A 15869-nucleotide genomic window follows, 5' to 3' on the forward strand; every position below is an offset into this window, starting at 1 on the left:
CTGGAGGGCTTGGATGTAAGAAATCACATTCAAGATAGGAGTCGAATTCACCTTCGACTTCCTGGAGGGCTTGGAACCAAGATGGGTTCCAAGAAGGTGAGCTTCACGGCTGCCTAAGGACATACTTTCGTATGGCAATCGTAACCTTTTTATTAGATAAATGTTGTGATTATGTTAAGTAAGTATTTTAAAGATAGATTGCAATTTAGATTACTTCTATATATATATATGTTTGTTGTATTCTAACAATCTATTTTGCAAGTTAATGATCTCTAACTAGTAGGGACATTACAGAGAGAGAGAGAGTGAACTCTGGGACATGTGCATCAAAATCGGACCTTTTTGTCTTTCTATCCCATTCAAAGGGGCCGATCTTTGGGCTGAAATGCTTGATTGTCTTGCAAAAGTTTGCTAAAAAGCATGTGCCAAATTACTTGGCAAGGAGCCTAGGAAAGAATGTATGTTTGGGGCTAAAGCTTATGAAAGTTTAGAATTTTGCTTGAAGAAAGTTTGACATTTGCTAAACTTTCCACCTGCTGCTCCCCTTGAAAATGGTGAACTTTTCACCAAAGTTCCCCAAAGCATGCAAGTTTCGGAGTTATCGAGACCTGTATGCTTGACTATCCCATGGAAAAGTCTGATATAAACACCGAAGTTAATGTTTTTGCAGAGAATAGGGGATGAGTCTTCCTCACTGTGTGCCACCAAGCATCAAGCAAAAACATCAAAAAACCCCTCACAAGAATGAGCAAAGAATGGCAATGTTTAAGAAGGATATAATCTATAGGAGATGGAAGAGGAGCGAGGTATGTCAAAGAAACAATTTCATTCCCTAAACCTTGCAAAAGTTCAGGCCCTTTCCTAGGCAAAACTCAGATTTTTCCTAAACCATTAGCATTCCAAAGCACTTAAAAACACCAAACTTAGCACCTAGATTGATCAAATTTGAAGAAAGTTCGGTACTTACAGACCAAAACACTTGCCAACACCAAGAAAAATACCGAACCAAGGTTTGAAGAAAATTCGGCACTTTCAGACCTTTATGTTTGCCAAACCCGAATTTTATCTCGAAGTTGGTCAAAATTTGAAGAAAATTCGAAGTTATCAGACCTTTATGTTTGCTAATCCCCTTGAAAGTGCTGAACTTTTCACTGAATTTCTCCAGGGCATAAAAGATTTTCGGACTTTTATGAACTTTTGGTTTGAAAATCCCATAGGAAACGCCAAAGTTTAGGTCTAGTTTTGTGCAAACTGTGGTGCAAGTAAAGTATGGTCTTTGTGACCCTTCCAATGCTGAGGTCGAGGCTGAACTTCCTCATCTTGTGCTAACATTTAATGATGTTGTAATATCTCCCTCTAATACAAAAAGTTTTATTCCTAAGATTGTTTCCTAGGGTAGGATTTTCTAGCCACAAATGCGGGATTGAAGGCATCAAATGCCTTTCCTAGACCAACCAAAGGCTAGTGTTGATGGAAACTCAAAATCAAGGAAAGTCTTCACTCCTAGAGTGTTTCTCCCTTTCATCCCAAGCCTATACAATTTATCACTTCCTTAGAGCCCAAAGGCCAACTTGGGTACGATAGTGTTCAAATCCTTCGAGGAATGAGTGAATTGTGAATTGGTGATTGATCCTTGCCTTATACGTCCATGCAGGATGAAGGACACAAAGGAGGCCATGTGGAGACGATTGGGATAAAGCACTACCATCCAGAGCACCAATTGAATCAGAGGATCCCCAACATAAAGCTACAAGATGAATTCCATGCCAGCATCTTGAAGATGTGAGTAAGCAAACCCAAGGACGAAGCAAGAAGGGTTGGATGAGCAAGGACCCTTACCACCATCAGCATAGCAACAAGTTGAAAGCCAAGGCATTGGATAAGGAAGAATCATAGAGCAATATGCTGATTGGTGTTGTTTCCAGAATTTTAGAAGGCATTGACAAAGCACACAGAATGCTACAGGACATGCTGAAGAAGAAACGAATAGCTAGAAATAACAGAAAGTAAATTTATTGTAAAAGCAATTGCTTTATTGTAAGATGACTACTTGTGGGCCCAGTTTAACGCAATCCAAAAGGGGGACACAAGTTAGTTATTTCCCAGCTACCAGACTCACCTTTTGTGCCTCGAGCCCAGTGAAATTTTGTCTTCTAGTGGGATTAATTGAAAGCAGTTGTAGGTAGCTGAAAAGGTGGTTGATGGTTGTTGAAATCATTAACTAGAAACTTGCCAGGACTTCTAGAAGGCAAATCAGGGCCATCAAACCGATTGAATCCTGGCCACTGATTTAGAATGTAAAATCTATAAAAGGCCAATGCCTCTCTCATTGTAAGGGGGGTTAAAAGGGTTAGAATTTCAAAGTTAGATAGTTAGAATTTTAGAATTAGCAGTAGTTAGAAGTAGAATAGAGTAGGATTGTTGGATAGAAATTGTTGTAATGGCAGTTTGAGCGAATGAATAAAGCATTGAAATATCGTGTTTTGCCATTTTCCCTAACTTGTTTACATGGTTTCTCTCCATCTAGATAGTTAAAGTTCAGTGATCTTAATGGTGAAATGTGAGGGTATTTGATTTGATTTTTGGTTCATACCATGGGGGCTTGTTGAATATAAGCCGCTGTGCATGGTTAGTCTAAACCCATTATTGTTCTTAGTTCAATTGTGAGTGTTTGTTTTCGATTGTGTTAGAATAGGGTATCGAAATGAATGTTCGTGGTCTGAAAATCCCTTTTATTTCCTTGGAGCTCGCACTATTCCTGTGGAGTTGTGAGTTTATCTCTGGCTGGGCAAGAACTAGTTTATTCAAAAAATTTCTACTTACAACACCAACCATTACTATCATTGTCCTCAGGATCTCTAAACCCTAATCCTTTTGTTATTTATTTCACCCGATTCAAGAATTGAAGCATCACCAGTAGCCATACTAGATGCAGGCTAGCTTGTAGAATGCTCAAGTCCCCTCGTGTTTACCAACAATACACATCAACCACTGGGTTATCCTTAGGTAGTCAAGACCTAACAGTTGGAACCTTGAGGTTATCCCCTATGATCAGTCCAAACAGCATTAGGGATTTCCTTATACAAGAGAGGATATGATACACTCGACATTCTATTCTATGTTGATTGAAAGCACAAATACCAACAAGAGCCAATTTTTGCCAGCAACAATTCCCTTATTCAAGAGGAGATAGAATACATTCAGTGTTTTATTTTGTGTTAACCGAAAGTGTAGACTTTCGCCATCAACACTACCTTCTAGCAGTTAGACTATTTTTTAAGGAACCTACTCTAATACCAATTGGTGAGCACACACTTATACCAAGAGAGGGTGGGGGAGGAGGGGGGTGAATCAGTATAAGACCAACTTTTACTTATTTCAAATTTAACAACCACAATAATAGCAAACACAAATTCCACACAGTTAAGAACACGAGATTTACATGGAAACTCTTTTGGGGAAAAACTACAAAGGAGGACTGCTTGGATTTACTATCAAGGGATGAATCACTATAAGACAAACTTTTACTTATTTCAAATCTGACAACCACAATAATAGCAAACACGAGATCCACACAATTAAGAACATGAGATTTATGTTTGGGAAAAAACCGTGGACTGCTTGGATTTACTGTCCAAACCCAGCCATGACGAAAATTAAATGATTGTACAATATTTGCAAGCAACAGCGGACTGGAGATGCTGATCCCCATTAACAAAATTTGTAGGAAACACCAATCTCTTCTTTTAGGAGGCATCAACCTCTTTTGCAAAATTTCACCTTTTGGATGTTTCTTCTTCTAAGGATGATGAACTTATTTTTCAGCTCTTCCATACTTCACAAAAGCTGCTCTGTATTAAATCTGCTCTACTCTGTATTTAAATGATAAAACATATTCTTTCACACCATACTTGCAAACACACTTCACCTTTTTTATATGCCTTGGGGTGCCAAAATTAATTTCATAAAGCACAGATCGGTCCTATAAAATTAAATTTTAATAATAAAATTCCATGAGTTGGCCTTCAATTGCACCTCTTTCAAAATAATAAAATTCCGTGAGTTGGCCAAACAATTGAAGTCAATATAACAAACAATCTCCCAAACTTTGACATCAACAACGTTTGTCATCAATGACAATATTTCCAACAATCTCACTTTGACATCAATAAGCAATCTCACTCTTGCTTGAACAAAACAACCTTTCCCATCAATGACAACATTTCCAACAAGAATTTCTAATCAAAATGGTCAGCTGTAAGACCCCATACAATCCATATCAAAGGGTCAAAGTTATATGAAACAAAAATGGCCACACTTCAAAAAACTCATAAGTACTAATAACAATAGATCTTCATATTTGAGAATCTAAGGTTATAACAGAGGAGAAACGAAAATAAATCCTTGAATAAGATAATAAATTTAAAGACTCATATATAAGAGAATCCTTTACACAATTTGTGCAAATATAGGCAGCCAAAATCTCAAATTCAGACGTATCATTGTTAACTTCACAAGCCTTAATGAGGATCCTATCATGGAGTATTCAAGGTTTAGGCATGCCCTGAAAATACCCCTATCACAAAGACTAAATTAGAACAGAATGATTACACGTGAGCCTTCTTCAAGAAATCATGAGAGCAGAATGATTGAAACAACTCAAGCAAATGGAAGGACCTGAATGCAATCAGACTCAGGTGAGCAGTGTTTTATAAAAAGTCTAGATTTGCACACAAACCATGGACCTCCTTGAAGGCATTGTATATCTTCTAGAGCAATGCCCCGAGTATAATTGGATATAACTGGATTCTTTAGAATTGGTGATACAAGCTTGGGCATGTTCAGTGAGGTTGTTTTGTCTGGCTGTGTATCATGACATCACCTATCAATGGCAAGTAAAGGGGATGTTCAATATCTTGGGTGTCTAGAGTACTTCAGGTGAATGCGATCTCATTTAGATCAGGGAATGCTGTCCTTGCTCACCCATTTACATCTCTTGTCAATTGGGTGTGGATAAGTCTAGAACTAGTTGTTTGGTAAGATATAGCCTTAGACTCTTAAGTGGCTTCCTTGTGTGTTAAAATACTCCTAAAAAAATGACGTTTGATTCACCATCTAAAATGTGATTAACATATTCAAAAGCTACTGGCTGGGATTCACTTTTATGATACATTTTTGTAGATATGATGCTCTTTTTGAAGGTGATAGTCTTCTTTTGAAGGTCGTCATAATAAATACCTTATTATAGTTGTGGTATTTTCATGATGCGGCTGATTATGGAAATCTGTTGACGTTTCTTCTTTTTCTGCTGTTGTAAATGATTCCAGTTTTGGGAAAATGTGCAGCAACTTTCATTGTTTGCAATCTCGATTCTTTATACCAAGTAGGAAATAAGCTAGGTCTAAAAACAAAACAACTCAAAAATCCATTATAATATTGCAGCGATACAACTTCTTGCTTGATTCTGGCTTGGCATGTACCAGTGTTGATTGGTTTTGTGTAGTTGATTGTGGTGGCTTGTTAGGGCTAATATCTTTGGATATTCAGTGACTTGCTAAACAAAATACATGAAATCCACAAAATATATGGTGACCAGCTACAGAATTTAATGTACTATGTTTTTTTATCTAACCCTACCTCAATATACATCATGCAAATTGGTTAATATTTTCGAGTTTTATAATTTAAAATCTGATTATGCACATGGTGTTACTATTTAGTGTCTTTAACACTTCCTTCTTTTGTTGCTGTTACTTGGAATTATTAAAATTTAAAGTTATTGTGTGTTACTTAACAGCCTATAGCTCACTCATGTAACCATTAGTCATCAGTTAGACTTTGTAATTAAATAGTCATCAAATGTTTTCTCATCCTGATGATGGATCACATAATGTGATCCAAAATGTTGATGCTCAAATTTAATATACAAATACATCCAAAAGCATTCTCAATCATTACATATGAGGTTTTTCCTCTAGTGTTTTGAATATCCTTATGTTTTCTGTAGTTACTATAATTTGTCTTAACTATGCAGACACAAAAATATCTCACCAAATTTAATAGCTGCCATTCAGGTCAGCTGGTATGATCTGCTGTGGAGACACAGTCTTTTTGTCTGGCCTGGCCTGTTATGCAACTTCTGAAGGCAGGTGAAAACTCAACTTATTACCTTCCTTTTTTTTTTCTCAGTTTTATTCAGGACTGTGGGTACATGTGTGGGCATGCATGTTATAGAACAGGGAATTAGGGCTGGTAGGGTGATAAGTTGCAGATGAAATTATTATGTATAACATTTTTGTTTCTGCTTTTGATTCATTGACACCATTTCTATGAATTTAATTGTGCACAGTGCATGTTTTATCTTCTTCTTGGAAACTGTATTCATGTTGATACTGCAAAGCTGGAATATTTATTCATTTTGTTGCTGCATCTAAACTACTTGTGCTTATCAGGTTGGAGTGTTCATGGCATGAAAGCAATGGTGACACATCAATAACCAACATAAGTCAGCTTCCAGCATTACTAAATTCATCCTGTCTTCATCACATTTCCTCTCTTTCCTCTCTTTCCTCTCAGATGAATAGTACACAAGTAAGTTTTCCATAGTGTTTGCAGTGATCTGTTTACTTTTCAATTTCACCTAAAATTTTCATGGTCATAAACCTAAGAATTGTTCAGCATCTGCATCATCTCCTAAATATGCATCATTATAGTGTAGCAGTAATGATATGAACTAAGGAGACATTTGCTAAACAAAGTTGAGCTATGGTTGAATGAATGTGTTGACTGCAAATAGTTTAGGAAGCAAAGTAGCTTGCAACTTTGCAAAATTTCTGGTGGACCACATGTTTGTGAGTGATCTGCAGTATTGAAAGAAATAATGTGAAACGTCTAGCAATATGTAATAGTGAAGGAAGCAATCATCGATGACACCATAACAATTGTTGTAATGCAACTCACATATTGATTCATTGTTCAAACTTTGTCTCTAAGATTCTGGCTCAGATTGGCATTCTACTTTTAAGAACTACAATTGCTTTTAAATGTGTTTAATTGTTGGACTGCTTCCAAAAAAGTCCTACACTACAATATAAGCAGACAAGATTGAAATGGTGGTTTGAGGATACTTGACAATCTTTGTAACACACAGGTTTGCAGGGTTCTTATCGAAAGAGTTGAACTTCACCAGTTGAACATAGAATTATCGCATTCACACTGTGGCCATTCTGTGAACGAAGAACCTGATGGTTTGCCAATCTGTAGTTTCTGTCTCTGTGTCTGTGACAGGGAAGTAACTCCAAGCTTCAGTTTTACTGTTAAACTTAAAGATGATAGCATGGAGCTCTCTGCCTATTGTTCGGGGCAAAGTGCAGCAGAATTGTTGCAAGTGTTTCCAAATGAATTTTGTACATGGCCTGAGGTATGCATCTTTTCTCAGCTAAGTCTGGTAATGGTTAATGATAGGTACTTGTGGGTATTCTTTGCCTTACTTTCTATTTTATGTGTAACATTCACAACCATAAAATAGAAAAAATTTGCTCCAAAACTTAACAAATTTCTGAACATTTTATTTGCATCTTTCAATTGTAGTTTGGCAGCTTGGATTTGTCAAGGCCAATTGTTTGGTCATGATTGAGAATCGCTCAAGCCATTTCTTCCACGTATCACATATACACATTCTTGATTACTATAGTTTTAGGGGGCTGCACTATCACGATTCCTTGTATTTTAGGAATTGCATGGCAATAGTTCTGAGGAGGAAAGTGTCATTTTATGGGGAAAGATTATGAGTCAAGTTTGGCCAGAGAAAGTCTTTTTTTTTGCAATCACTATCACAAAGTAAACTGCCAACAACTTGGAACATTCCAGTTCAAATTTCGCAATTCAAAAAATTTTGACCATACAAATAATTTCTGGAGAATATTTCGGAATAACTACAATTAGAAAACTGTTGGAGAATACCCCTGAATTTCGGTTATTGAACTCTTCTATCATTTTTGTTATAATCTAGAAAATACGCATGCTGATGTCTAACATTGCTCACATCTCAGAGGGCTTTTCCTGTTCTAAAACGTAGGTGGTTGTCTGTAAAGAGTTTAATGTAATGACGAAAATCTCTGTTTATAAATTCAAGCAAATGGGTTACATGGAACCTTAGGGTCTTTAATAAAAGAACTGTTTATTATATTTTTTAATTCCATGATTGAGTAATCACCCTCAGGCTCTTCATATTTCTAGAAAAAATGTAACTGCAAAGCATATTTTTGAAGATTACCAATTATTGCCGTAAAGCTCTTTTCCATAGTGAAGATTTTAAATCAGTATACCACTTATGTTATCAATGCGTGTACTGAATTAAATGGATGTTCTTTTGAGTCTAACATGCATTCAAAGAACAATGCACTAAAAACTTTGCTGATAAAGTTTGCAGTCTTTCTATTGGAGTTGATGTTCTTAAATACATCACATTTAACTATGAAGAACCATTGAATTCTCACTCTATTATCTTGCAAACAGATGTTGATATTCTACCCTTTTTTAAGTGTTCTATGTTTACATTGAATTTGTTTTCAGGATGAGCAAGCTATGTACCTGTATACCATTGAAAATGATGAGTTTATTGTTGCAATTTGCAAAAATATGTGTAACAACAATAATTATCAAGAGGCCCATAACACAAATCCAGATTCAAGTAGGACCACTTGGAGAATTACACGTGCTTTAAAGTGTGAATGACATCTCTCCTCAGGGCTCCTCTAGCTACAAGATTTTTATGGTAACAGTGAGCATGATTTACATGGTGAGAAGATCAAAGACAGCATGAATGCATCAAAATGAGAGTGATCTTGTACATGATTTTTTGGAGAATGTTAAGTCACAGCAATTGGATAGAAAGCAATCAAGTTTTTACTATTTGACATGTTTGTTCCAGCATGGGATGGACAAGATGGGTAATTACTTCCTCTTGAGATAAGATTTATAAGAGGTGTAACAGCATGTGAGGGAATTCAATCCTATCTTGATTTTTCACTGACAGGAAAGTGAAATATTTGTTGCCAAATATGTTTATTTAGTTAAAAGAAGAGTATAGTGGTATAACTATCAGCAGCCTTGAATTTTACAAGATAGATATATCTGTCCTATTTGGCTAGAGGTCGACAAATTTGATGAAGCTAATGGACAGGTTCTCCCGTAAATTTTCACTGCTCTTACTCATCACATCTCTATTGAATGTAAAACCTGCTGGTTCTACTGATTATATAGTCAAATATTCTTGGTCATTTGTGGACATTAATAAAATTTATTTCTCCTCCCTTGTAACTGTCTTGCTCCTAAAAATTTAGTTATAACAATTAGTGATCTGCATCATGATAACATCCTTGGATTTTGACTGTCAAATACGAATCATGCAACTAAATATTCAGTTAACAAAGTTGTATGTTATGAAATATATTTATAAAATTCTAAGACTGGAAAACTGTGATGTGAAGTGCAATGATATGCTCTATTTATCCAATCAAACGATATATCATTGTCTAATCGTGTCCCTTGGTTTTTTAATAGTATACTTGAAGACTTCAAATATTTATTTATTATGTGGCATATGAAAGCAGGTGTGAACATTTGTCCTTCACTCTAGATTTTGTTTAGGTTCTGCTTTATTTTTTAAGTTTGTATAATCAAATTAATTTTAAACGATATTTTTCTGTTTTTTTTTCATAAAATTTTAATTGGCATACTTGCTAAACTTCTTAACTATGATCAGAGATGTGATATTTCTACAATTCATATTAGTGAATGTACGAGCTTCTAGATTAAACTTTATATGTTTTTTTTTTTATGATTGCATGATCTATCATTAGGATGAATAGAACAAAAAGAGGTGTATTTTTTTTTTAAATTAGAGGTTACAAAAGGTGGGGGTTTGAAAGGTCACCAAACTTTATACACTATCACACAACAGACATGAATTGTATAAATTTAGAACTGATAATTGTAATGATAAACCACAAGAACCCCAATTTACACAATTTTTTTTCCAATTAATGCATGACATATATTCAGTACAACAATAAATTAAATTGTCAAAACTTATAACTTAAATTACATTATAAATGATAATGGAGTTAAACTACTAGCAAAACTTGTAAGCATTCCTTATGAGCTCTATGAGGTAGTGTAGGCTTCTTATCCATGGTTTCCTTTGGTTCGCTTGAGGTGCAACGTGACCATTACATATGTATATTGACATAGTACGCTCTTTGACTACGATCAATCTTGAGCGGATAAGCTTATCATATGTGGGTCATAGGATTTAACCTTCGGTGATCACCTCAGATAGAGAAGGCTAGTCTATGTCTTAGAGGAATACAATCCTCTACTTGTGCCCTCATAGGGTCCAACTCTATCTGTTGAAAAGTTGGTGCTCATACTTAGTACTAAAGCTATAAAGAGAATCCTAATTTGGAAGTAGGTAATTTTTGGGCTTACCTAATGAGGGCATGAGTGTACATCGTTCACCAGACATCCGATGAGAGCTCAAACTTTTCCCAATAACGACATGATGAAAGAAGGTATATTCATCTATTCCTTTAGCTTTTAATTAGTTGCAAAAAGGTATCAAACATGCCAAGGAAGAAGGCAAGCATGAGCATTCCTTGGCTACCCATTCTCAAATATCGATTTAATGTTGTCATTCTCATGGCATAAAAGACTTTGTAGCTAATCTATGTTTGATTGCAGCATAGGTCGCATCAAAAGTTGTGTAGGGGTGGATCATAACTTATCCAAAAACATTCTCCATATGTACTAAAGTTGGCCCACTCTTTTCTTTATTAGTTTTGTTACTAATTTCTTCCCATATCAAATTTGCAGATTAAGCATTCAAGATAAAATAAACGCTCTTATTAATTATGTCGAGAGGCATCTATAATGACACCAAAATGTCTGTAAACAAAAATTCAATTTTGAAACAATTTGACATGCAAATGATGGGTAAATGCATGAAATATGCCATCTTTTGGTTTTTGCAGAGGTGATATTTTATTACTCCAAATAAAATAGAACTCTTACCACTTGTCTCCAACTATATGAAACCGTTACATTCAAATGATAGTGGAAGGGTGCCATAATATTTAAAAGGGAACAATCAATAAAATCAAGATGCAATCGTTAGATTCCCTTCTATTATAAGATATATCTCTATATAATTTACCTATATTTTTAAATATAGATATACTAGTGTTAAGTCTTAACAACGAACTCTTGCCTTCAATAGTATACGATTTCCCAAACAACATACTTCTATTAGGAGGTATGTAATTTTTCTAGTGGCTGCCCTCTTTCCTTTATGGTTATACAAGGCTGTAATGGTTTTAATTGCATGTCTTAGTCATTTTAAACTACCATTTACTTAAGATACAGTGTCCAACATTCAATTAGGTTATGTTTTGTCTATTATGAGAGAATAGTGTAAAAGTGGAAACACTAGATTTTCTTTTTTGCTGTCCTTACACTAAAGTTGAGCAGCCTATGTGTGGCAATATAGTTGGACGTATTGTGCATGTGACCTACATGTGGAGTAAGGTCACATACCATATTATACCTAAAAATAATAACTAATTTATTTATTGGCAAGAAAACTTCTAAATCTACTTTAGCCAACTACATAGAACAATTTAGACTATGAGATGGTAAAACAAATATACAAATGTGTGATTTGTTGATATATCCATTCCTACTATAAATAATGGTTAAAATTCTTTGGGTAACATGACTAGATTCGTGTATTTCAAGTTCTTCGGTAAGAGGTTAACAATATTAGTTGGACAAGATTTTACTAAATGGTAAACTTGTTGCTACTCAGTTATTTATTTTTGTTTTGTATTACTTTGCTTCCTCATAGAAAATTTAATATTAAATATGTTTAAAAAAAGATAGAGTGGGTTCCAAAGAAACTAAAACCAATTGCCCCTTAACAACTGAATAGGAATATTTGGGGCACCCTGATGGCAATCTCTATTACATGGCTGCTAAGAGTGACCAACAAATTGTTAAGACTTTAGTTCCATATTAATCTCTACTTGTAGCCTCAACCAAGGTTGGATTTACATAGAATGAGTCATATTTATAATATTGTAGGGGAGGAAATTTGTCACCTCCAAGATGATGAATCTCAGAGGACAAATCGATCTGCCGCCACCTCACTCAAACTGGGCCTAAGGTGAGCTAGGGGATAAAAATAACATAGTTAAGCTAATAGACTGCAGACGAGACTCACGGACGACTCTGTTGAGTCTTTGTCCTCGGGACGACTGTGCGAAGTTGGGACACCAGCACGACGCACTGTAGTCAGTACGAACAGAACACAGAAAACTGTACGGGGGTAGTAGATACAATTATAGTATTAAATGAATTTGGAAAAATAACAAGATAAACTAATAACGCAGAATAAGAAATATTTCTTTTCCCTTTTCTCAAGTCATAGTCTAAATTGTTCTATGTAGTTGCCTAAAGTAGATTTAGAAGTTTTCTTGCCAATAAATAAATTAGTCATTATTTTTTAGGTATAATATGGAATGTGACCTTACTCCACATGTAGGTCTCATGACATATGTATGTCACATGCACAATAAGTCCAACTACATTGCCACACATTATAGGCTGCTCAACTTTAGTATAAGGACAACAAAAAAGAAAATCTAGTGTTTCCACTTTTAAACTTTTCTCTCATAATAGACAAAACATAACCTAATTGAATGTTGGATGCTATATCTTAAGTAAATGGTAGTTTAAAATGACTAAGACATGTGATTAAACCCATTACAACCTTGTATAACCATAAAGGAAAGAGGGCAACCATTAGAAAAAATACATACCTCATAGTAGAAGTATGTTGTTTGGGAAATCGTATACTATTGAAGGCAAGGGTTCATTGTTAAGACTTAAAACTAGTATATCTAAATTTAAAATAAAGGTAAATTGTGCAAAGATATATCTTATAATAGAAGGGAATCTAATGATTGCATTTTGATTTTATTGATTGTTCCCTTTTAAATAACATGGCACTCTTCCAATATCATTTGAATGTAATGGTTTCATATAATTGGAGACAAGTGTTGAGAGTTATATTTTATTTGGAGCAATAAAATAACACCTCCACAAAAACCAAAAGATGGCATATTTCATGCATTTACCCATCATTTGCATGTCAAATTGTTTCAAAATTGAATTTTTGTTTACAGACATTTTGGTGTCATTGTAGATGCCTCTTGGCATAATTAATAAGTGTTTATTTAATCTTGAATGCTTAATCTGCAAATTTGATATGGGAAGAAATTAGTAACAAAACTAATAAAGAAAAGAGTGGGTCAACTTTAGTACATCCGGGGACTGTTTTTGGATAAGTTATGATCCACCCCTACACAAATTTTGATGCGACCTATGCTGTAATCAAACAGATCAGCTACAAAATCTTTTATGCCATGAGAATGGCAACATTAAATCAGTATTTGAGAATGGGTAGCCAAGGAATGCTCATACTTGCCTTCTTCCTTGGCATGTTTGATACCTTTCCGCAACTAATTAATAGCTAAAGGAACAGATGAATATACCTTATTTCATCATGTCGTTATTGGGAAACGTTTGAGCTATCATCGGATGTTTGGTGAATGATGTACACTCATGCCCTCGTTAGGTAGGCCCAAAAATTACCTACTTCCAAATTAGGATTCTCTTTACAGCTTTAGTACTAAGTATGAGCACTAACTTTTACAAGGGAGTTGGACCCTATGAGGGCATAGGTAGAGGATTGTATTCCTCTAAGACATAGACTAGTCTTCTCTATCCGAGGTGATCACCGAAGGTTAAATCCTATGACCCACATATGATAAGCTTATCCACTCAAGATTGATTGTAGTCAAAGAGCGTACTATGTCAATATACATATGTAATGGTCAATATTGCAATTTATGTAAATTTATGCAACTGACAAGTGGAAAGGCGTGCTCAAAACCGACATTCAAACATTAAGATGTTGCGGGACGAATGTGTGATGCACGGATGTCCGTGAAGCGTGCTAGTGTCCAAATGAATCATGCTAAAAAACAATAGGAGACAAGGGAGACATGCGACTAACAAGAAACATAAGCTGAAGGACAGTTGTTGAAAGGGGGCCTTGAGTATCTTGAAAGGGAGAAGGTTGATGCAAGGGCTGAAGTGAGCCTACTCAGGTGATAGAGGAATGGACACCAAAGTGGTTACAAAAGATGTAGGTCGAATTACAAAGGGGTATGCAATTTTCAACACTACATTTTGCCCCCACTTTAGTGGGATTATGAATCAACATGAATATGCACGCTAAAGGAAATCTACTGAACAATAAATAACATTATGATACCAAAAAGATACTGTAGAGGAAGAAGATAAATCTCCAAGCCAAGGAAGCATGTTCCCAAGCTAAAGACCTACAAAACAAATGCATTAGATGGAAAAACCTGCACGAGAGAATAGGGTTAGAGAATAAGAGAATCCCAAGACAATCGAGTTAGAACATGATAAAGATTGATCGCTTCAAAGTGGAATGCACCCAGAAGCCAAAAAATCAATCAATGTTGAAGAGATAATACATGACCTAGATACTAGCTTGATGCATCACTAGCGGTCGTGATGATATGATGATTATAAAAAAGATAGATCTAGCATGTTGTATTATGCCAGATGATCAAGGTTAGGTAGCACCAACCTCGCTCTGAAGGAAGGCCACTACCAAAAGACAAGATAAAGAAGATAGCCGCGATAGGGAGGCAGATTTTCATTGATCAGACGAGGTTCCCCCAACGAGATGAAGCTAAGATTTAAAATAGATATGGTTACTCGATACGTCACAAACACGCTAGGTGCAGACTAACATGTTGGATGATAAGATAAAGATAAATAAGACAGTGTAACAGAAACGAGCCTCTCTTTGGAGGAAAGCCCCTTGTTACGAAAAGATAGAAGATAGGTGGTCGCCATTGGTATCAGATATGCCAGTATGGATAGCAAAGTTCATTATGCTAGATAGTCATACGATAGGACGATGAGATAGATAGATTTTGTCGACATGGGTAGCGATATGCTAGATAGCCATGCAATAAGGCAGATGAAGATAGATTTGTCGGCATGAGTAGCGACACGCTAGATTGTCATGTGATAGGGCAAATTAATTTGGTAAGTAGTAGATTGGCCCCTACCAAGGTAAACAAGAAAGATAAATTAAGAATGGTTTGGCCCCCATGTAGGCGATCTTTAGAACAGATCAAGTGGCTTTTGGCCCCACCTAGGCGATCTTGGAAAAGAAAAAGATCAAGTGGTTTGGCCCCCACTTAGGCGATCTTGGAAAAGAAAAAGATCGAGTGGTTTGGCCCCCACCTAGGTGAACATGAAAAAATAACTAACAAAGGAAAAAAATCCAGAGCTAAAAGATAAAATGCAGATATGATGGCCCCCCCTTAGAATGATATGCGTGGAAGGCATGTTATTCTAAGGAGAAGAGCGGTTGTGGCACATCAACATAGTGAGATGTTTCCGTGGAATGCCACCAAGAGCAAGTCGCACATTGATATCGACAACATCAAAAGATGCAATGGAAGAGGACATGGGGATCCAATAATTTGGCATTAGGACCCATAGCAGTGTCAAAAGGATATATAGTATCACTACGAGATGGGTGTATCGTCATAGTGTCAAATTTATCAGATCGGAAGAAGAGTACATGAAGACAAAGATAGGATAAGAAGAGAATGTGTAAAAGAACAGGATAGAGGTAAGCCTCAATATCACTTGTTATGCAAAGAAGAAGAATGTACATCAATAGATGAAGAATTAAT

General features: G+C 35.7%; 1 protein-coding gene across 3 annotated transcripts in view; it reads left to right on the forward strand.

Moving 5' to 3' along the window:
* Positions 1-9314, forward strand: part of LOC131065551 (uncharacterized) — a 247724-nt gene extending 238410 nt beyond the window's left edge. For 2 of the 3 annotated variants that reach the window (XM_058000090.2, XM_058000091.2), the window contains exons 10-13: positions 6075-6149; positions 6453-6591; positions 7151-7420; positions 8575-9314. In XM_058000090.2, the coding sequence (XP_057856073.2) occupies positions 6075-6149; positions 6453-6591; positions 7151-7420; positions 8575-8736 (646 nt within the window). In that variant the 3' untranslated portion in view covers positions 8737-9314. Of the gene's footprint in view, positions 1-6074; positions 6150-6452; positions 6592-7150; positions 7421-7590; positions 8088-8574 lie in introns of those variants that run through there. The other variant, XM_058000092.2, reaches the window with a different exon arrangement.
* The last annotated feature ends 6555 nt before the right edge of the window (positions 9315-15869 follow it).

This window comes from Cryptomeria japonica, chromosome 4 (assembly GCF_030272615.1).
Source record: "Cryptomeria japonica chromosome 4, Sugi_1.0, whole genome shotgun sequence".
Lineage (NCBI taxonomy): Eukaryota > Viridiplantae > Streptophyta > Pinopsida > Cupressales > Cupressaceae > Cryptomeria > Cryptomeria japonica.